Source organism: Dipodomys merriami, unplaced genomic scaffold, assembly GCF_024711535.1.
Source record: "Dipodomys merriami isolate MVZ:Mamm:240054 unplaced genomic scaffold, mDipMer1.0.p SCAF_1, whole genome shotgun sequence".
NCBI lineage: Eukaryota > Metazoa > Chordata > Mammalia > Rodentia > Heteromyidae > Dipodomys > Dipodomys merriami.
In genome coordinates, this window is record NW_027202270.1 from 6,520,893 (window position 1) to 6,543,008 (window position 22,116).

The 22,116-nt window shown below is 40.8% G+C and overlaps 1 protein-coding gene across 2 annotated transcripts in view; it reads right to left on the reverse strand.

Moving 5' to 3' along the window:
- The window catches only part of Dis3l2 (DIS3 like 3'-5' exoribonuclease 2), a 401,227-nt gene that overhangs the window by 143,241 nt on the left and 235,870 nt on the right, over positions 1–22,116 (reverse strand). For both annotated transcript variants that reach the window (XM_070014895.1, XM_070014884.1), the window contains one exon: positions 3,726–3,805. In XM_070014895.1, coding sequence (XP_069870996.1) covers positions 3,726–3,805 — 80 coding nt within the window. The remainder of the gene's footprint in view (positions 1–3,725; positions 3,806–22,116) is intronic.

The following is a 22,116-nucleotide window of genomic DNA, read 5'->3' on the forward strand; positions in this document are numbered from 1 at the left end:
ATGAATTCATAATATTAAGGTATTTGGAGAACATGGTGCCTGTTTGGGGAAGTCAAACACTGAAGATGTGCCCTAGATCTGACCCTCACCAGTGTAGGCCATGAAAGAGATTTACATAAGAAAATTCTGGGAAGAAGTGAGTTCAGTTCCCTGAGCTGGAGAAACAGACAGCACAAATGTAAGATACAATACAGTACTTAAAGAATGGAAAAGTATGAATGGAGAAAGTATACCCAATTCCAAAAAAGAAGTGTATGCTACTATGTCAAGATATAAACACATAGACAATCACAAATTTAAGGATAAAAAGATACTATGAAAGCCAGGTTTCACTGATATATGACTATAATCCTAGCTACTGGGGAGGCTGAGATCTGAGGATCATGGTTTGAAGTCAGACTAGGCAGGAAAGTCTGTGAGACACTTATCTCCTGAATTAACTATCAAAAAGGTGGAAGTGGAGCTGTGGCTCAAAGTGGTAGCTAGCCTTAAGCACAAAAGCTCAAAGACAGTGCCCAGGCCCTGCTTCAAGTCCTAGGGGTGGGTGTGTGTGTGTGTGTGTGTGTGTGTGTGTGTGTGTGTGTGTGTGTGTGTGTGTGTGTGTGTGTGTGTGTGTGTGTGTGTGTGTGTGTGTGTGTGTGTGTGTGTGTGTGTGTGTGTGTGTGTGTGTGTGTGTGTGTGTGTGTGTGTGTGTGTGTGTGTGTGTGTGTGTGTGTGTGTGTGTGTGTGTGTGTGTGCGCACGAGCACGCACACACACATATACACACACAAAAGGAAATCATTCATGCGCAGAGTTTGCCTTGTTAGATCTGACTAGAGCAAACATTTTTAAAATGCAGGGTAGCATGCATGATACTCAGGATGTAGAGATACCAAGGAACATTCTGCCCTTAGAAAACAAGTAAAAGGGGGAATTAATTCAGAAAACCTGGTTTTTCTGTATTAGAAATATGACCAAATGTGCTAATATAATAAGGTGGGGACAATTCATTCTGCCAGGAGGACAGGAGAGTTCTATAGAGGTTTACCTTGTTCCTGTGTGTTTTCATAGGGCACAGAATTAGATAGGGAGACAAGCATTATAAGCTGAAGACAAAGAGCATGTACCTCAGATTTCATAAAGGCAGAAGTGAGTCCATGCTAAGAGCCACACAATCTTAAGGCAAAATGAGTTGACTTTTAAGGCAGAAAGTTCAAATGCAATCTGGATATTCAATAAATGAATACTGCAGAGGTGATTCAAAAACCAGAGGGTGATCTGACAACTGTGGCATTCCCACACTTGAGTGATGAGGTCAACTTTGAGGTGTGCTGCAAGTGATCTATTACAATCATAAAACGCCAGACTGTGTGATTTACTGTCTTTAAATTCAAGGTTATTCTTGTAACACTCAGTATTAAATACTATCTTTAGCAAAAGTGAAAAAAATCCACACTTAATGCTCGTGGGGGTGTTCCTTGCCATCCAGTGTGTTTGTAGGCTGAAAAATGAGTTAAACACAGGTCAGATGAGTGGTGGGCTCCCTTCAAAAGTGGAGCTTCCATTAGGTTAGGAAGCCTTCATAAGCTAATTATGACCTACCAGTGTGTCTGTACAACTAATGATCTATGTTTTGTACCTAACAAGAGGTATTAGTGAGGGCCTAGAAGTACATCTGAACTCTACAAAAAGGGAGAGGGAGAACTATATATGTTATACTTGCTTGTGCAGTTCAGTTTTCACAGAATAGTCATTCAGATGATTTTGATGAGCCCAAAGGGAAGTATAATGTTTATGAAGTATTTTTAATAAACACGGCTATGGAGGATACAAATATGCCAAGAAAACATAATTTGCTTTTGAAACATAACACATTTTTTCCTCTAAGCAAGAACTGACATGAAGAATAACTAACGGAACTTGAACTTAGCCAACTTCCCCTCAATCCAAACTGGAAGTAACTTTTCACTTTTCACCTCACTGGATAAACGGCATTGGCAGAAACTGCTGTCACCAAGGCCAACTGTAGAAGTGCCACCATAAAAATGCTTGACTAGCCACCTCAAGCCTTTCCTGAGTCTTCCCTGGCTCTTTTCCTATGTCCTTCTGCTGCTGCCCTGCCAAATGAACAGATGTCAACTGTCCCCATGGAATGCAAGAAAAACCAGGCAGATGGAAAGGATCTGATCACCTGGTGCACTAGGCTACTGGGCAGCTTGTGATTTCTGGCACCTCATAATTTTTTTATTACAAAATTTTTTCATTATAAAGCTATTATTACCACATTATAAAAATCTGGGAAGAAGAGGAGAGAAAAATCATTTGTGATCCCATCATCCTAATAAAATCACTGTTTGTGTTTGAGTGTATTGCTTACTTTCTCTTGCTTGCAGTTATACTATGGCATCTTTTTAGCTTATTTAGTCCCTACCTCTTTAAAAGGATTTGAGGCAACTCACTAATATACCACCAGACAACTCATATCCAGATTCTCCCTAACCCATGCCCTCCAGACTGCTCAATTTCTACCTCCCAGTCCACTTCCCAGTCATCCAGGTTGAAACTTAGTCCCACCTTGGGCTCTTCTTCTATTCCAAAACCTGTTTGAATTTTTATCCCTTTCTCACCTCTGTCTATCCCATCCTTCTTGGGTCTTGCCTTCATCTCCAGTCCAGGAACTCATGCTCAAATAATTGCAACATTTCCTTTGGCTCATTTCTCTGCTTCTACTTCTTTTTCTTTCTCTTCATTTTTCCCTGCTAAATTATATTCCTCATTTTGATTGAACTCCACTGAACAATATCTATGTAGCTGTCTGGTCTAGCAAATAAAGAACATTGTTTTATCTGAAAAAATTCCCCCAATCTACATTTTCTATCATACCTTTTACTCTTTCTTTCACAAAGCCTCTGCTGATATACGTGTATGCTAGATACAGTATACAGAGTATACAGTATACTTCAGTATACAAAGTGAGTAAGGTGCCAGCTCCCCAGTGTTCTGCAAGGTCAAGGGTTCCAAGGTTAGTAGCGATGAGGAATTAGGTATTAGACTATGGCCACTACGAACTATAAAACTGGAGAGTAGGTGAAGCTATGATTTTTAAAGCACTAAACTACTACCAGAGCAGAACTGTAACCCAGATGGAAGAGAGGCCTGTCATGGGCCTATGTGTGTCCTATACTCAGCCTACAGTTACTAGGCTTTCTGCCTGGGCTCTTTTCACCCTTGTGCTCAGGAGAGTGGACTCTTGGTAGCTGGCCTACCCAAGCCTCTGGCACACAGTGAAGACTGTTCAGAATGTGAGAAATTAAGCCACCACTTGTTTCTGTAAAAAGATGGCAAAATTCTGAATTGTACAAATATGTGAATTTCTTAAAATTTTACAGAAGTTGTCCCTTTATGCTTTATCTTATCTTTAATCTTCTCTAATTGATAGCCAGGAAAAGTGAAAGGGTGTTAAAAGAACTAAAATTAAACAAATTTGTTTGGTAACAACATTTTCTGTCTCTCAGCCTTCTACTTTAAGGGTCAAAGGAGCCCACGATAGAGAGCATTTCTCATTCTTATTCTCATCGGAGTCATCCAGAACATAATTGAGAGCACACAGTTGTTTAAGCTCGGAGACCTATTTTAAGCTCAGAAACAGTACACACCGCTGAGGAAGCTCAGTGCACACTGGCAGAGCACTCAGGGATGCAGACTGCCTGCTACCAGGTATGGCAGAGAAAGTTCTATCCGTACCATTTGTGAGTGGCCTGCAGGAGAGGGCATCATCAAGGTCCCGGGCAGTTGATGGGTCAATGGTGAAGACACAGTCTTTTCTAGGAAAGATTTAAGATGTAATTAGTAATGGTACAAATAACTGAAACTCTAACTCATTGTAGTACAGCATTAAAACAGCTCATTTTACACATGGGCTCTGTTACATAGAGTGAAGAGTAACTTGGACAACCAATCTCTGAGAAGTGAGAAACATGAAGCTAAAATGTAAGGCTAGCCTTCCTCTTCCTCTCTGTGAACTGGTACCAGCTCCTGTCTCTTCAGTGGGAACAGGTGTGAGTGGGGTAAAAAGGCTGCTTCCCAGGACAGCTCTCTGACAAGGTCAGTCCCTTTGTTCAATTACACTCCTTTAGTCAGTTCATGATTTGCCTCCCATCTGCAGGACCAATGGGAACCTTTCTCCAAGGATAAATTGGAGATCCTTACTGATCCTCTTCCAATCTTGAACAAATGGGGTGTGCCAAAACACAAGCTTTCTAACTTGTGACAGGGCCCAAGAATAAGTTGTGAAAAAACTTTGAGCCATGTAATTAACCATAATAATATTCTACTTGGAAACAGCCCAAATCAGTTTGTGTCCCTGGAATAATTTTGTGCTTCAAGCATGGCTCACATGCATTTATCTTTTCACCTCATATTTAATCCATGAAGCACAAGGATATTCTCCTTTTATTTTATAGTTTCCCACATAACATGCTGCGTCAACCTACCCTTTCCCACTCTAGAAATACCTAAAGGTGTTTAGCAAAATCTGTTCCCAGCCTTCCAGCCCTTTTTTGCCCAGGCACTGGCCTGGATGCTGGGGTATCCTGTAACAACCACCCTCCCACCCCTGTGCCATATTTGATATTAGTATTTCTGGCTCCCACTAGACTCTTTCCAAGTCCCTCCATCTCATCCACTACTGCCCTATCTCCTGCCCTGATGGAGCCATGCTGGTAGAGATTACAGTAGGAAGGCTTATTCTTGAAGACTTGTATCCTGGGGATACTGCTCTGCTTAAAACTTCCCCCAAGTTCTGAAGCTGCATGCTGCTTATACCTCCGAGCCTTTTTTTTTTTTTTTTTTTTTTGGTGGTCATGGGGCTTGAACTCTGGGCCTGGGCGCTGTCCCTCAGCTCTTCAGCTCAAGACCAGCACTCTACTTGAGCCACAACACCACTTCTGGCCTTTTCTGCTTATGTGGTACTAAGGAATCAAACCCAGGGCCTCATGCATGCAAGGCAAGCACACTACCACTGAGCCACCTTCCCAGCCCCCCTCAGAGCCTTTTTAAATCCAATCTTACACACTGCCTACTTCCTAACCCCCATTTACCCTCATAGATTCCACACCCCATCACAACACTTAAATTCTAATACAGTATTAATTATAATATGCACCACTGCTTCCATGATAGCTTTTTGGAGAAATAAAAACTCTAAAATATTTTATATATATATATATATATATATATATATATATACAATTTACATATAATTTATATATGTTATATAATATATATATCTAATATATATCTAATATATCTAATATATAATATGTTATAATATATGTTTGTTATATAATATATAAATTCTAATGTACTTCAGAATTCTAGAAATGACCATTTTAGAAGGGACTTTAAGCTGGGTGTAGTAGTGCATGTCTTTAATACTGCCACTTAGGAGGCTACAGCAGGAGGAGGAGTACATCGTCAGTCTAGGCTACACAGTCAGACCCTATCTAAAAAGAGAAAAAAGGAAGGGGAAAGCTGGCTTTGTTTTTTGTCCAAGGTTCCATTCTCAGCACAGAAGGCAGGGGGATAGGGAAGCTTGTATACTATGTGATTCCTTTGATGACATTCTCAAAAAGATGAAATTATTGTGACAAGAGAGCAAATCATGCTGCCAGGGCCTCAGACACAACTTTGCTGCTCTTGATTGTGCTAATAGCTATATAAGTCTTCAAAGTTATAGGGCAATTCTGATGTCAAATTTTTGTTAATTTAAAAATAATTTTATATGTGATTTTTTTTAATGTATTGTATCTTCACAGGGTTAAATTTTCACAAGCTTGACCAATTCACTGAAAGTAAATATTCATTTTATAAATGGAAAAATACACTGCAAAGAATATTTCCCAGTCAAAAAAGTAACTGTTCATCAGATATTGCTTATGCGGGTGTTTAGAATTATCTTTTTTGTATGTGTGTGGTTGTGGGGCTTGAACTCTGGGCCTGGGCACTGTCCCTGTGTTCTTCAGCTGAAGGCAAGCGCTCTACCACTTGAGCCACAGTACCACTTCCTAGAATTATCTTAAAACACTTATTTAGATTCTGCTTGCTAAATATGTCTTAAAAATACTCTATGAACCCACTATACACAAAAAAGAAGGCAAGGAAAGTGTATACTGCCTGTTGCCTTGGCAAAAGCATTCAGAAGACAGTCCCAAACCTAATTTCCAGGAGAGTCCCACAAAGGTGAAATCTCAGAATTTCTGGCAAGAGTTTCTTGCTCACTTCAGAAAAAACACTATGGGGATGGGGGCACAGTCTAGTAGGGTGCATAAGAGCCCAGGGCTTGAACCCCAGCACCATCAAAAGATAAATTTACAAAGAGGTTTTAAGTACAAGAGTACAAGAAGAAAAAACTACCAGGAACCCCTGGAAAGCACGTTTCCCAAGGCTGTGCTCTCGGTATCTCAAATAAAAGGTACATCTCAGAAGCATTTGTTGAAGAGGGGATAGATGGTAAAAGAAAAACCCAGAAAGATGAAATTAATTCTGACTCCACAATAATGAGTTCTAAATTGGTAAGGGACCTGAATTTCATTCACAAAGTAAAGAAATAACTTTCTGCTTCTTGCTCCTTTTTACCTCCATAAAATCTAGTTAAAGCCAGATGGGCACTAGTGGCTCATGCCTGTAATCTTAGCTACCCAGGAGACTGAGATCTGAGGATCCTGGTTTTTTAGCAGAAAAGTCCCCGAGGCTTTTATTTCTAATTAACTAGCAAAATGCCAGAAGTGGAGCTGTGGCTGAAGTGGTAGGAGTGCTAGCTTTGAGTGAAAAAGCCAAGTGACAGTGTGAGGCCCAAAGTTCAAGCCTAATACTTGTATGCATGCATGCACATGCACACACACACTCCTGCACCCACACAAAATCTAGCTAGATAGTTTATGTACACTGTGTATTCAATAAAACTACTTCTGTAGCTAAAACTGAAATGTCAGATGGGGTGGAAGGAATGGTTTGATCCTTTTTTTCATCATAATGACATCATAAGCTGGAAGTGTCTAAGTCAAACTAAAAAAGAATGCTCTGCTAATTTAGTGGTACTTTGGAAGGGGGTGTGAAAGCCAGTTTACTAGTTTGCTGGGAGGACATTATTTCTCAAATGTCCCCAGATGTTGGGTTGGGAAGGTAGCTCAGTGGTAGAATGCTTGCCTTGCATACGTGAGGCCCTGGGTTTGATTCCTCAGCACCACATAAGCAGAAAAAGCCAGACGTGGCTCTGTGATTCGATTCCTCAGCACCACATAAGCAGAAAAAGCCAGAAGTGGCTCTGTGGCTCAAGTGGTAGAGCACTAGCCTTGAGCTGAAGAGCTCAGGGACAGTGCCCAGGCTGAGTACAGGTCTCACAACTGGCCAAAATAAAAGTCTCCAGATGCTTTAAAGGAATGATCCTACTGAGTCACTTGCAGCCTAAAACACATCCAGCCATACATAAGTGACAGCATAGTTTCTAGCATTAGTACGTAAGTATCTTCCTTGAGAGGATCCATAATTATTTTTGGAGGAAAATTCTACATTACCAATTCTCTACTACTCCCCCACACCCATATTTGCTAGAATCATGGAAATCTAAACCAATACTGAACAGTACTAATAAGGCTTTCCTGCTGTAAAGATATGCCACCCAAACATTACTCTTGAGCAGGAGTCCAGAAGTTTGGCATGCCATCTGTTTATGAAAGGCCTGTGAGCTAAAGATAAGTTTTTGGCACTTCTAAACAGTTGAAAAAATAGTATTTTATGACACATGAAAATTTCTGAAAGTGAAATTTCAGTATCCACAAATGAAGTTTCATTGGAATATAGTCATGCATTTTTTTTTTGTTGATACAATGGCAAAGTTGACTAGTTATAACAGAAACAATATGCTTTACATATTTATTGTGTGGGGGCTAGGGACCTAGCTCAATGGTAGAACAAGTGCTTAGTATGCTCAAGGTTCAATCCCCAGTCCTAGGGGAAAAAAATACGGTGTGGATCTTATAGAAAGTTTGCTGCTCCCCTGCTTTAGGCCATTGTTTCCTAATGTGCCAAATAAGTGTTTCTATTTTAAGTGTTTATATTTTTTTTAGACAAGATCTTACTAGGTAGCCTAGGCTATCCTCAAACTCACAATCCTCCTTTTTCAGCCTCCCAAGTGCTGGATGAGGATGTGCTCCACCACATTCTGGAAGCATTTTAATTTTTAAAAGAGGTCTTGGGATTCAGTCAGTTTGGAAGATACTGGGCAGATTGCTTAGTTACAGGACTTCTCAGAGTCCTTATGAAATTGGTATTAGTAGGTTTTGCCGGACCTCCTACCCCAAGGTACTTTTCTGTGGCAGAGCATCTTCCAGAAACAAAGCTCCTCAAGGAGCACCTCCACCTGTGCTGGAACACAGTCCAGGCTTCAATGGAACCAGGGCCTACAAGAGACATTGACAACAAGCCTAGAAGTCAATAGCATGGCCATGTTATTCGCTGAAGGAGCGCTGATAGAGGCAAGGCCATTGTTCATGGCTCTTTTATGACCACTTTGGAGGTAGTCTGAACAGTACAAGGAAATGCTCTTTTCCAAGCTGAGTCTATATCCTACAAACATGTGAATTTCATCCTTAATTTTCTTTCTTTGCTTCAGCTGTTAGGAAATTCATGAAAACATTTGTAACTACCTCTAGAAGAATTTATCTGTAGTTTGAACTTTGTGAGCTAACTTGTACCCGGATGTACATACTTTGCCTACTCAATGATGCCTTTTACTTCATTTCCTAAATTTAAGAAAGTCATTCTATTACATGTACTATCTACAAGCTGCCTGAAGTCATGTTCAGTGTTGGGGGCTAAGGGACCCTGAGGAAGATACAAACAAGTTCACATGCACACTGTGAGGGACTGCAACATTTCAAAATCATGTGTTAGGTGATAGAAGAAAGAGACAGTATAGACTACTAGGAGAATGAACTTCTACACACAGCAAGCTCAGAGAGCTCCCAACAAGAACTTGTAGCACCAGACTTCAAAGTTTCTCTCCCACTGTAGAACACTGAGAAAAGGCAAGTGAATGATGAGTGACCTTGACAAAACGCAGTCCTAGGGCTAAGAGCCAGTGGCTGAATCTGGTGTCATTGCCATGATGAGGAATGGGCCACGATGTGGAACTTGATTGCTCCTTCTGATCGTGGGCCACAGGGGCTGGGAGCTGCTGCCCTCAGCACTTGGGAGCCCAGCCCCATGAGGCGGAGTTGGGGCAAGGGGCCATTCAGCTGTTAACATGCTTGGGGTTGCACTGGCTCCTTTTCCGGAAGGCTTTGGTCTCACAATCTGCAGGGAGCAGGCTGGCCTGCCAGGTTTTAGAACCTGTGAGACCAAATATTTGAAGAGTTCCGCAACAATGGTTAGAAAGAAGCTAACCCTGACCCACAGAAAATAAAGTGCCAGGTGGGGGAGGGAAAGAATGAGACTCCAGGCCATGAGTCTACAGAATTCCAAATCAGAGCAATGTTATGTAACCAAATTTCTGGAGGCACGTGACTGAAGGGTTTAGTAGAACTTTTTAAAGGGATAGCACACTACTAAGCCTGTTTGAACCTGTTTGACTCAAAGACATTGGCCTGGGAAAAGGACACAAGAACAACTAAAAGCCTTCTATAATCTCTTAACCTCGCCAAGAGTCCCAGGAAATAACTGAAGCATAGAAGGAATTTCCTTCTATGTTCCTTTATTACTTGAACCCCTCCTTTGACCCTGTGGCTTCTGCCTCCTCCGGGATCAACACCTCTAGCTCCTCTCAGCTGAAAGTCACTCCTAGTCAAGGCTCCTTACCACAGTGCAGTAATTGTTCCCCCAAGGTCACAGTTGCTGCCAGATTATCTTAAAATATCTCTATGGTCAAAACCTTTCTTCCCTTCTTGCTAAGTTAAACAGAAATTCAGTGCAAGGGTCGAAGCCCTCCATATACTTTTCTAGTCAGACTGCATACTCCTGACATGTACCTTGTGTGACAAACTTTTTTCTGTATCCTCCATCCCTGAACCACTGTGCTGTTCCTACACTGGGACACATTCTCCACTAATCTCCAAGATCTAAGACCTATATAAATCTTTTTTCCCCCTTTTTTGATGCAGGTACTGGGGTTTGAATTCAGACCCTCAAGTTCTTGAACTTAGCTTTCCTCCTTACTGCTGGCACTCTACCACTTGATCACATCTCCAATCCAACATTTAGGCTGACTTTGAACCTAGTCTTCCACGTCCTGAGTAGCTAGGATTATAGGTGTGAGCCATCAGTGCTGGCCTTCATAGCTTTTAAATAAAGTCTTGTTGCAGCGTCATCTTCTTACCAGGGAACCTTGGTCTCTCCTGAGATAAGAAACCATCTTTCCCCTTCTGCCTTGCCCATGCTTGTCACTTTCCCCTTTCCAAAAGCACTGGCTACTACTGTCTTTGGTGATTATTTAAGGATAGTCTTATCATGGTGACAAACAGCGCCAATAACAGGCTTAGTTTATTGTGGCTTTTGTTAATGTGCTTGTCTCCATTCCAGCACAGGGAAGGCACATACTAACAAATAGTTGATGGGCAAATGAATGAAAAAATGACCTGAGGGCTCTCTTTAGCACTTTTCCATTCAATTTTGCCACTGTGCCTTGGGAAACACATTTAGGATTAGAACTCATGACTTCTTGGCGCCTGATCCTGTGGTCATACCACAGTGTTATTATTTCCAAGGATGTCCTTTTCTGTCTTTATCCCATCTTCTTTTCTCATAAAACGGTATTTTACAAACTGTGGTTTAGGGACTGCTTCCAGATTAACAAAATTTATAGAGGACCTCCTCTGTCCGTGACTCTGGGTTGGTCTCCTTGCGAGCAAGCAGTTCTGGTGGGAAGGATCTGGGTCAATGATGGTAGATGGATGAAATAGGAATGGAAAAAAAAAAAAAAAACTCAAGAAGTAAGCTTAAGAGGATAAAGAATAAAAATTTTACTCTCTAACCCTTTCATAGATTAGACAGCATCACAGTTGATACAAAAACAAGAAAAATCTTTGTAAACTGCAGCAGAAGAGCACTTGAAGAGCTACAGCTCTCATCCATGTGACTGGGTCTCCAAGAGGCCCTCATAGAGCCTAGCCAGGGTAGCCTTAAACTCACAAGCTGAATTTATCTTTGCTTCCTTCCATCTCCCTAAGTTAGAATCAGTGTTCAAATCTAAATCTACCAAATCTGATCCAGGAACGGTTCCTTTTGTTTTCCTGATGGCCACTGTTTAACGACCTACCCCACTCCTTTCTACTGGCACAAGTGATGCTGATCAGTCTAATACAAATCAAGTATTTTTTGCTAGGTGCCTAGAATATGGTCCTGATCCTTTTCACTTAGAGTCCTCACTTCCACACTCATCCAGTGACAAAATGACATAAGGCCACACACTGGACAGAAAGAAGTGACACAATATACTGGGAAGGCCCTTTTTACCTGACACAGGTCTATAGAAGGATAACCTTAAGCTCTGGCAAAATTCTAGACCAAGTGGATATGGTATTAGGTACTAGGTTCTTTGACTTTCTTTCTTTCTTTTTTTTTTTTTTTTTTTGGGTCCGGTCGTGGGGCCTGAACTCTGGGCCTGGGCGCTGTCCCTCAGCTCTTCAGCTCAAGGCTAGCGCTCTACCACTTGAGCCACAGCGCCACTGCCAGCTTTTTTCTTATGTGGTGCTGAGGAATCGAACCCAGGGCCTCATGCATGCAAGGCAAGCACTCTACCACTGAGCCACCTTCCTAGCCCCTGTTCTTTGACTTTCTAATGGAAGGGGGTGATGCTGTAAGACTCCATCAAAAGCTACTGAAATGACCTCCCTTGTTGGATGTGTTTAGTCATTCTCTCATCACTTAAAAGTGTCTGGAGAAGAGCCCACAAGTCAAGCCTGGCCTAGAACTGTGGAGGCAGGCTAAAAGGTCATGGTTTAAACAGAGCATATTCAAGATAATTTTCTTTCCATTAATTTCCATGTTTAGCTTCCAGGGAAGTTGAAAGAACAGGAAAATTCATATGCTTTTCATCAGTACTCATTAAACAGGAGGCTGAAGCAGAAGAATCCCAAGTTTCAAATCAGTGTAGTCTTCATATGAGCCCCAGTTTCCAAAGAAAAATATTCATCAAAGTGATCACCCTTGGGTTTTGTGTGTGTTGTTGTTCTTGTTGTTATTTTTATTTTGGTTTTGTTTTATTGCGACAAGGTCTCACTATGTAGTCCAGGTTAACCTGGAAATACTTATGTCATACAGGCTGTCCCTGAATTCAAGATCATCCTACCTCTGCCTTCTGAGTACTGGATTCCAGGTATGTATGTACCACCATCCCCAGCTCAGTACAAGTTTTTAACGCTAAGAGCATTCTTCTATAGCAACACAATACAGTGACTATACCAAGGTTAGTAATTACCTAGTTTATAGTAATAACACCTAGTTTAGAGGTCATATGGAAATATCTGCAATTCTTTCCTGAAAGTCTCAATTTTTTGTATTTCTCTTCATCCAGAATCTAATCAGTTTACACACTGTATTTGGTAATTATGTTGCTTTAGTCTGTTTAATTTCTTCTTGTCTTTTAATATAATATGGCTGTTTTAGAACAGTCCAAGCATTGTCTTATTGAATATCTCATGTTCTAATTTACTAGTGTTTGCACCTGGAGGGAAAAAGAGAAAAAGAAATAGAAATAAATCAAATGTAAGCCATTAATTGGGGCAAACACCTGCGATCTTATTATTCAGAAGATAGATACAAGAGGATTCCAAGTTCAAGGCCAGCCTGGGCTGTATACTGAGACTAAACTAAATGTGGTCAAAATTCATCTATGTTTTCCTATAAACAGAAAGTTTTGTTGAAAGTATTGATTGGATTTAGAGCAAATATTTTGCCTTGAATACTTCCCAGGTGAGATATGAACTTTATACTATACATCTTCAGAAGGAACACTGCCTGGCTAGATTAGTAGGTGAGGTACTAACTGCCAGATTGGGCTATCTGAAAGATCCCTGCTTCCCTCTATAAATAATAAGTCACCTATAGAATGAGACTTGGAGATCCTGTGAGTAAGCTGTCAAGGAAAAAAAAAAAATTTTTTTTCAGCTAGTGGTGAAGGATCTGCCTCTCCCCTCTAGCCCAATCTTTTTATGTATCTAAAGATGGAATATGAAGGGTTGAGTCCTGCCTTATTCCCCAGGGCCAAGCAAAGCACCAGGTGTGTGCTCAAGTGCTTGTCCACAGGCAGGTCATTCCAACTTTGGCCCCCCATGAGACAATCGCCCACATCCAGCTTCTACTGTGGGCCTGGCCAAGGACATCGCCCTTGATCTCAAGGAGACCATAGCCCATTTTTTATTCTCTGCTTCCTTGGTAAGCCCTGTATAAGCCCACCCAAAAATCGAGTTCTTTGCACAACCTTCAAACCCTCAAGGCCTGGGCCCCTCGCTGTTCCTCAATAAACAGTCCTTGCCTATTGAGGATCAAGTCTGGCCTATTCCTTTTCCATTCTACTCCATTTTCCCGACAAGTGGTTCCAGCATTCTCTGATGGCTTCTGCCCGACTTGATCACAACTTTCTAAGTTGTGAAACAGTATTTTTCTCTTTTTGCTTATGTGGTGCTAAGGAATCGAACCCAGGGCCTCATGCATGCAAGGCAAATGCTCTACCACTGAGCCACCTTCCCAGCCCCTGAAACAGTATTTTTCTAATCCTATAGTACCTTCTTCATTTATTTGCTGCCCTTTTTCTGTTCAAAGGAGTTTTTGCTGCCCTGTCCCCAATGTTTTGTGTAAAACATTACACTCTTTTTTAATTCAGTGTATTACAAACCATTGTTACCACTAGGTCTTTTTGATAAGTAAATTATCCTACATCAGGCTTGTGGGAGCCATTTCAAGTGACTTCTTGTATATCTATGCTGTGTCATACATTTCTGATGGTCTTGCAATTGCTTATTTCCCTGAGGAATCCATTTATTTTAGACACAGAATGGTATTTAGAAACCATTAGATAGGTATAGATATGTTCATTACATCCTGGGCTGTCACTGTTTCTAGATCCTTTCAGCCTGCAGTACATACTACTTTAACCATATAAAACTGGTGATATTTGACCTGATATTTAACCATGTTGGTCTAAAAATGGGCATTTTATTATGTTTGGTTCATCCTAACACTGCTGAAAAACCATGAGTTCATACTGATACCTCCAAGATAAATCCAATACCACAGGGTTTCTCTTCATGCATGTTCTCCCATCCCGAATTCATATTTTCCTTTTCTCAAGGACAACCTGAGCTCCCAATGACCTTAATCTATTTGGGGGAGGGGGGAGATTTATATTTATAATTAGCCAGCTGGCCTCAGTTGAGATGATTCCAATTTTGCTGGCAACATCTAAAGCTTCTTCTCTCCATCAGGTGTGATCAGGGTATTGACCTCAGCCACATCAATGTCACAGAGCTTCTTCACAGTCTGTTTGTTGGCCTTGACATCTACAATCACCACAAATGTGTTGTTGTCTTCTATCTTCTTCATGGCTGACTCGGTGGTCCGGGGGAACTTGATGATAGCATCGTGGTCAAGCTTATTTCTCCTCGGAGCACTCTTCCGAGGGTATTTGCGCTGTCTCCAGAGCCCAGCGTCTTGTGTCACCAGAAGGTGGGTGAAATGCATATCTTCTTTTTGTGTCTGTGGCCACTTTTCAGCACTGTCTTCTTGGCCTTCAAAGCCTTTTCCTTGGCTTCGGCTTTAGGAGGCGCAAGATAAGCTCCCAGCTTCGCTTTTGGCGCCATCTTGGTGAAAAGCCAATGGCCTTAATCTTTTTAATAATATCAAAATTAAAACCCCAATGACTATATATTCTTCAAGGGTATAACCTTAGGGCATACTCTTCAAGGGTATATAGGTAGAGAGCTCAAAAGTAATTAATTCTTTATGTGTTGCTGTTCTGTTTTGATAAACATTAGGCCTATTTTGTTCTATTTCATTTCAATTTTAGAAATGTTGCTTTTATTTCTTTTAATTAAAAAAATTTAGTGTTATTATAAAGGTGATGTACAGAAGGGTTACAGTTACATAAGTCAGGTAAAGAGTACATTTCCTTTTAGACAATGTCACCCCTTCCTTCACTCTCTCCCAGTTTTCCCCTCCCATCCCTGCCCACAAGTTGTATAGTTCATTTTCAACGTAGTGTCTAGTGAGTACCACTGCTGCTTTTGCTTCTTTTAAATGTCATGTTATCTCTTTCCTCTTCTTCCTTTGCAGTAGGGAGGTCAGGTCTGGCCAATGCTACATTGGCCACATGGTCTGGCATCTTGTCTTCATGCTGGGGGAAGATGGAAGCCCCTACCTCCCTCCCAGGTGATGGGTGTACCCAAATTCCTGGAGGCAGGGACAAGCACTTGGTTGATGGGTTGCTGGACCTGTCAGTCCAGTGGTAGTGGGAATTTCCTGTGACCCTGTTCCCTGCCCTGACCCTATTTAGGCCTGGAGGAGCACAGGCACCATTACGCCATGCCATGTGCTCTAAGTTCATGTCCTGTCTCCTAGCTTGTCTCTGGTCACCATGGTATCCCAATTCAGCTCCCATTGGTTTGTTGGTATTGTTTTTGTTATTTCTTTCCTCTCTGGCTTGGTTCCTAATAGTCTAAGGTATATTTGTGGGCTACAGGCCTTTGTAACCTAACTGTGTAATAGACTCCAAGATTTGGTCTTTCAAAATGTGGCTTCTCTGAATTCATACCTTACAACACCTTATACAGACAAATGCTACAAACTGTCTTTTTATCTTGTTTTTATCCTGAACAATAATCTTGGGAGGGGAAAAATCACAGCATATCAGTTTAGATGTCTAGAGTCATCAGAGTTGGAAAGTTGCTCTTGTCTAAATCTTATCCCCCAAATGCCTCCAAACCCAAACCAATGAGACCATCTTAAATACTTGGGTTGGAGCTGTGGGAGAAAGTATGTTGCCTCATTGAACATGCATTTAACTTTCATTTAATATATCTATTAGAGGCTGAATTGAGATGTGATTGAGAAACTTTCTTATACGAGACTTTGTAGTCAACAAACAATTTAACTCCCTTTTATATCATGAGTTTTACTTTTGGGGGGGGCAGTGTTGAACTCAGGGCCTTTGACTTGAGTCACCCCTTAAGCCTTACCACAAAGCCTTAAACATGACTTTTCTCAAGAAATATATCTATCCCTTTCTTTTCTAAATGGTTTACTGTGTATAGTTCTAGTACTTTGGATAAGAGACCAACTCAAAATTGTTGGATCAAATGGAATGTCAACATGAAGAAGGTATCAGAGAACAAGAAAAGAAGACCAAATTCCTTTATCCAACTAATATTTTGTAGGCCTCTACTGTACTAAATCTAAGAACAGATGGAAAAAAATAAAAGATTCCCACCTAGTTACATTCAAGTGGAGAAAGAAAAATAAACAACACTGAAATTAGAGAAAAAAGAAAAACAGTAGAATAAAGGAATTGGAAGTTATAATTGTAATGATATTACAAACAGGAGAATCCTGATAGGCTGCAATGAAAAAATACCACATGGAGATTACTCGAAGAAAGTTAAGAATGTGAGGCTGGTCTGTACTCAAGGCAGAGGAAGAGCTGGGGCAAAGGCCCAAGCCAAATGAGCTTACCTACAGTACAGAACTAGTTAACCAGAGGGTTTCTATGGGAGGTAGAGATTGCTGGGCCTTTGAACTCTTATTTCCTGGCCAAGAAGACTAAAACTTAGGCTTACCAATGTTCAGAATGCAACTCTGTAGCACTAATGAAGCAATGAGGGCAGCCACACAAAAATCTCTACTCCAAGCTATCTCTAAACACCTATCTCTTTCTTCTGGTAGTAGAGTTTTTCAGTAATGCAGATTTAAATGATCAAGCTGGGATTACTTTAAGACAAGCCATGGGAATACTGATGCATACAAATTAAGTTGTAAAACTGGACTGTAAGCTTCTAGGAAATGATTCTATGAAGGAACCAAATATCCAAACACCTCAATATACATATACAGTGTTAAGAATTTAAGCATAAAAAAGCTTTGTAAGCTATACAAAAATCTTCCTAGAGAATAAACATACTAGAGGCCTTCAGCAGATGAAGAATCTTGCTGTCATTAAAAATACCCTCCTCTCTATTTCCTAGAAACAGCTCCTTGAGAAATTATAAAAATAGTGGCTATTATTTGCATTTTGTAGATAGGGAAACAGAGTGTCAGAGAGATGATGTAATTTGTCAGAATCACAAAACTACAGAGGTCTGACTCTGTTGAGGCTCCGTAATAAGGTCTCAGCAGCAAAAGCTTCTATTATCTTCCCTTTCTGTCCCTGACCTCTTCATTCCCTCCAAAGAGGAGTTAAAGAAGTTAGACCTGCTGGTCACTCTGACCTGGCTTAACTAAAAGTCCCTATAACCCCAGGCGGGGACATTATACTCTGGACCTAATCAAAAGTACCTTCCCCTAGCTCCCAAGGGAATACAGCCTGATTTTTATTCCTTTGTTTCCTTGTTAAGACCCATATAAGCCAGACCCCAAATCTAGTCCCTCACACAACCTTCATATACAGTCTGTGCTTGTGTTCCTCGCTGGCAATAAACAGTCCTAGCCTGTTGAGAATCCAGTCCCTTCTGTTCGTTTTCTGTTCTCCTCCATTTCCTAACACCACTCTTCTCCAAAACAGTTCACAGAAACTAGAAACTATCCCTCCCCGAAACCAGCCATAAAACCTAAAAAAAGCATTCTAATGTTCCTTACCTTTTTATGAAAAATTGACTTAAAGGAATTCTTTAATTGTAGGTCATTAAGGTCCCCAATTCCACAAATTCTTTTTTTTTTGGGGGGGGGGATCCGGTCATGGGGCCTGAACTCGGGGCCTGGGAGCTGTCCCTCAGCTCTTCAGCTCAAGGCTAGTGCTCTACCACCTGAGCCACAGTGCCACTTCCAGCTTTTTTCTTTTTGCTTATGTGGTGCTGAGGAATCAAACCCAGGACCTCAGGCATGCAAGGCAAGCTCTCTACCACTGAGCCACCTTCCCAGCCCTCCACAAATTCTTAAACCCAGAAGGACAAGAATGTAAATAGACCGACCTCATTCTATTAATATTGGATCAGATGCTTTTGACCAGTCACAATGGCTTTCCATACTGCATGAAATCTCAACATGAAAGACCTAGGTCTTTGGGTCATGAGATGGAAGGCTCCATGCCATAAATCTGTTATTCTGATCTCTTATTAACCCTTGGCCAAAACATAGTCCAAACATGTTTTTATGACACCTCTGCCACCTGGTCTCCTTCCTGAGAGATCTGGCACTTTATTATCTTCTGGTGCAGAAGACTAGGTTATTGGCCTTAATGGGAAACCACAGGCATTATGGGTCATACTTGATTCCATTTTCATGGGATACAGGGAAATGTCTCTGTTCTGGCTGCTTCCCTGTGTGGAGTCAGAGCGGGAAATGGAGTTTACAATGGACAGTCTAGAAGTGATGAGCTGTATGTAGGTCCAGGCAGGATCTGAAAGAGGGGCCAGAAGTGTCTTCCTCTCGCATGTAACTGAAACTTAAGGACGTGTCTATAACCAAAGAAGTGTGTAGAGGAAAAATTTCATTGAATCCCTACAAAATCTCTTTAAGAAAAAGTTTCTCTGTGGTTGACTAAGTTGCTTATGACTTCATTTTAGGTACCACATCCAAATCTGACAACTTTCCACCCTTAACTGAAAATCTACATACGAAGTGTTTTAATTAAGTTTCCTCAAATTGGATATTCCTTGGTATGTCTGAAAAAGTCAAGTCCCACATATTTTCCTTTGAAATAAGTGTACAAAAACAGGGGGAAAGTATATGTGGACATACTTCTACTTAAATATATTACACTTTTAAATTTGTTTCAAATTTCCAGAAGCAACCAAGTTATTATGTAAAAATAAAACTGAAATTGAAACCAAATCTTAATATGACTTTTTCGGAGACTAAACACAATGAAGTGAAGGCCAGAATTTAACGGATTTAAATTCTAGTGGACAGAATTAATAGTAACAAAGTCAAGGAATTAACTATGTCTAGACATCTCTCTTAGATTTCTATTTGAGGAACAATGTATATTATTTTTTTCATCCTTTGAATTCCCGAGGCAGGAATTCAGAACCTGCTGTTGAAAGGATCATCATCCTTAACTCTCAATCCATTTATCAGGCTAAAATGCAAATGCAAGTAGTGAATGCATTTCAACAGCCCCAGAACTCCAAAGCCTTCTCAGGGAACATGCTGAGCTAACTGGGGAAGGGTTAAGCCACCCCTATTTTTCAGATCTGAAAACAGTTGTTCTGATATGAGAAGAATCATCACAATGGTGCCAGCTCCTTTCTATAAAAGCTATACACATTTTTTGCACAACTGTATGATTGTTATGGCAACCATAAAAATGGAACTATCATTCTTCAAATTACACACTACCCATACTGGATTACCTACCTACGTTTGTTCTTTAACAATACCCCAATTTCTTTTCAGAAAGTGCTATGTCTGTCCTATAGATGTTTAGAAGCAAGATAAAGTGGTCTCTTTCAAAGGGAGAGCCACAACAATGAATCTTTCAAAGGCCTGCTCTTCAAGGATTCTAGGGCTTTCTTGTCAAGGCTTTTTATCCCTTGGTCACTAGGAGGCCTCAAAATATTCCCCCGGGAGGCAGAGAAACTGCCTGGAAAATGTATTCTCAAAATGAATGTTTTTATAAAATGGATGATGTGGAAAGATGGTGTTCAAGCATCATGAATGGGCCTCATTCGACCTGGCAGAGCTCTGTAAAATGCTGAGATCATTTACCAGAGTCTCAGTGTAGTGAGGTAAGGCTTGAATAAGAGGTACATACAACATTTTAATAAAATCTGCTCTAAAAATAGAGTATAACAGCATGAATATATATATATATATTTATTTAATGCTAAAATAAATTCATTTCTATTATTCATAGACATGAGTAGGCCTCTGGAACTTTCAACAGAAAAAAAGAGAGTATGAATTCTCTCTGCACAGTAATGGAGTATGACAAATCTAGTTTTGTATGTCGTTAAATAGTCATTTGGGGCCAAATCCTGTTCCATTGTTCAAAGCTGGTTCTACAGTTTTAAGAAAATGTAGACTGTGATTTCCCAGCTGATTTTTAACATGAAATAGATGCTCATAATTACTGCTACCTCTAGAGGTGTGTGTGTATATGTGTGTGTGTTCGCATGCATGTGATGATACTAGGTCTTGAACTCAGGGCCACAGGTTCACCCTTGGCTTTCAATCTCCCTTGGCTTTTGGCTCAAGGTGACTGCTCTATCACTTAAGCCATACCTCTGGTTTCAGCTTTTTTACTGGTTCACTGGAGATAAGAGTTTCACAGACTTTTCTGCCCAGCCTGGCTTCAAACCATGATCCTCAGATCTCAGCCTTCTGAGTAGCTAGCATTATAGGTATAAGCCCCCATCTCCCAACATAAGACTTTCTAAATAAGGAAGTGGGATATAATGGGACACAAAATACTCCTTCTCTACCCACCACCCTCAAAGCCCATGAAACAAAATCCAAAAGACACTTCTATCTACCCCTAGCTCCCCTTCCCTCACCTGAGACTTTTGGCTCAGGTGTCCTAGCTCTTCTCTCTATCTCAGCCCAACTTCTACTGCCCAGTTTTTGCCATGCCTTGCATCAACCCTAAATTCATAATCATGTTCTCTCTTACTGAAGTAACTCACCACCTAAACTCTAATAAGATACATCATTATACTCCTTTTCTCAAATACCTTCACTGCTCCCTGCTACCATTACACTATAATCCTCAGTCTGGCATACAATGACCTCCTTAGCCTGGCTTCAAACTGTAACAAGTACTTAAGAGGCTACTCTTGCTAAAAGCAATGACCCTTCATTCTTGGACCTACATTTGGGTAACTAAAAGCTAGATTTTAAAACTTGCTATCACTGCCTTCATTTTGCATCTGTCTTCTTGGTATTTGTCTCTTCTGAAGCCACCTTTGGCCTGATAGATAAACTTCCAGTGACAAGAGTATAACTACTCCTTGGGTAACAATTATTTTCTTATGGAGACAAGATCTATGTGACCAATCCTGAGGTAATGATCAGCCAGACTACAACAATAGACTAATGCATTTTGTTTCTTGTCACAGCTTCTGTCAATTTTTAATATAGTCAGGGAGCTCATGTCAGTACTGCTCCAAAAATAGAGGTAAGGTCATTGTTGTCCTGTCTTATGGGTGGAGCTACACTGATTATCAAAGTTCCTTTGCACCTTTCTCGAATGAGTGATCAGGCCTGGTTTGTTGGGGCCTTCCTCTACCTCACTTTGGGCCTGTGGCTCTGGTCACAGAACTTCTCCTTGATTCTTAGTTACACTAACATGTGGCTGGTAAAAAAAAATTCTGCCCCAACACCCTCCACTAGCAATTTGAGTAGACTTCATCTTTTTTTCTTTCTTTGCCCCGCCTCCCAGTCTCTGTACAGGGGTTGAATTCAGGGCCTTTCATTTGCTAAGCAGGCACTCTATCACTAGAGCCTTTTCCCCCAACCTTTTCTGCTTTGGCTATTTCGGGGACAGGGTCTCACATTTTTGCCCAGGTGGCCTGGAGCTCAAGCCTCTTATATATGATATGCTTCCTGTGTAGCTGAGTTAACAGGTACACACCACCATACCCAGTTGTTGGTTGAAATGGGTCTCACTAACTTTTTGCCTAACTGGCCTCCAATCATGATTCTCTGGATCTTTGCCCCCAAGTAGCTGGGATTACAGGTGTGAACCACTGTGCCTAGTCTAAACTCATCATCCTTTCTTCTAGACTTGATTTTCTTTGAAGGGCCTTAACCATCATCATAAGAAGGGTAGTATTTTATCAAATATATTGAATGCATGGCCCTGGATTAAGCACTATAAGTGTTCTTCTATTAACCCTAGCACAACTTCATAAGAAAGATACCTGTATTTTTTTAACTTTAAAGAAGGTAAGGCTCAGATAATGCCATAAACTATATGAAAGTATTTCATCCAAAT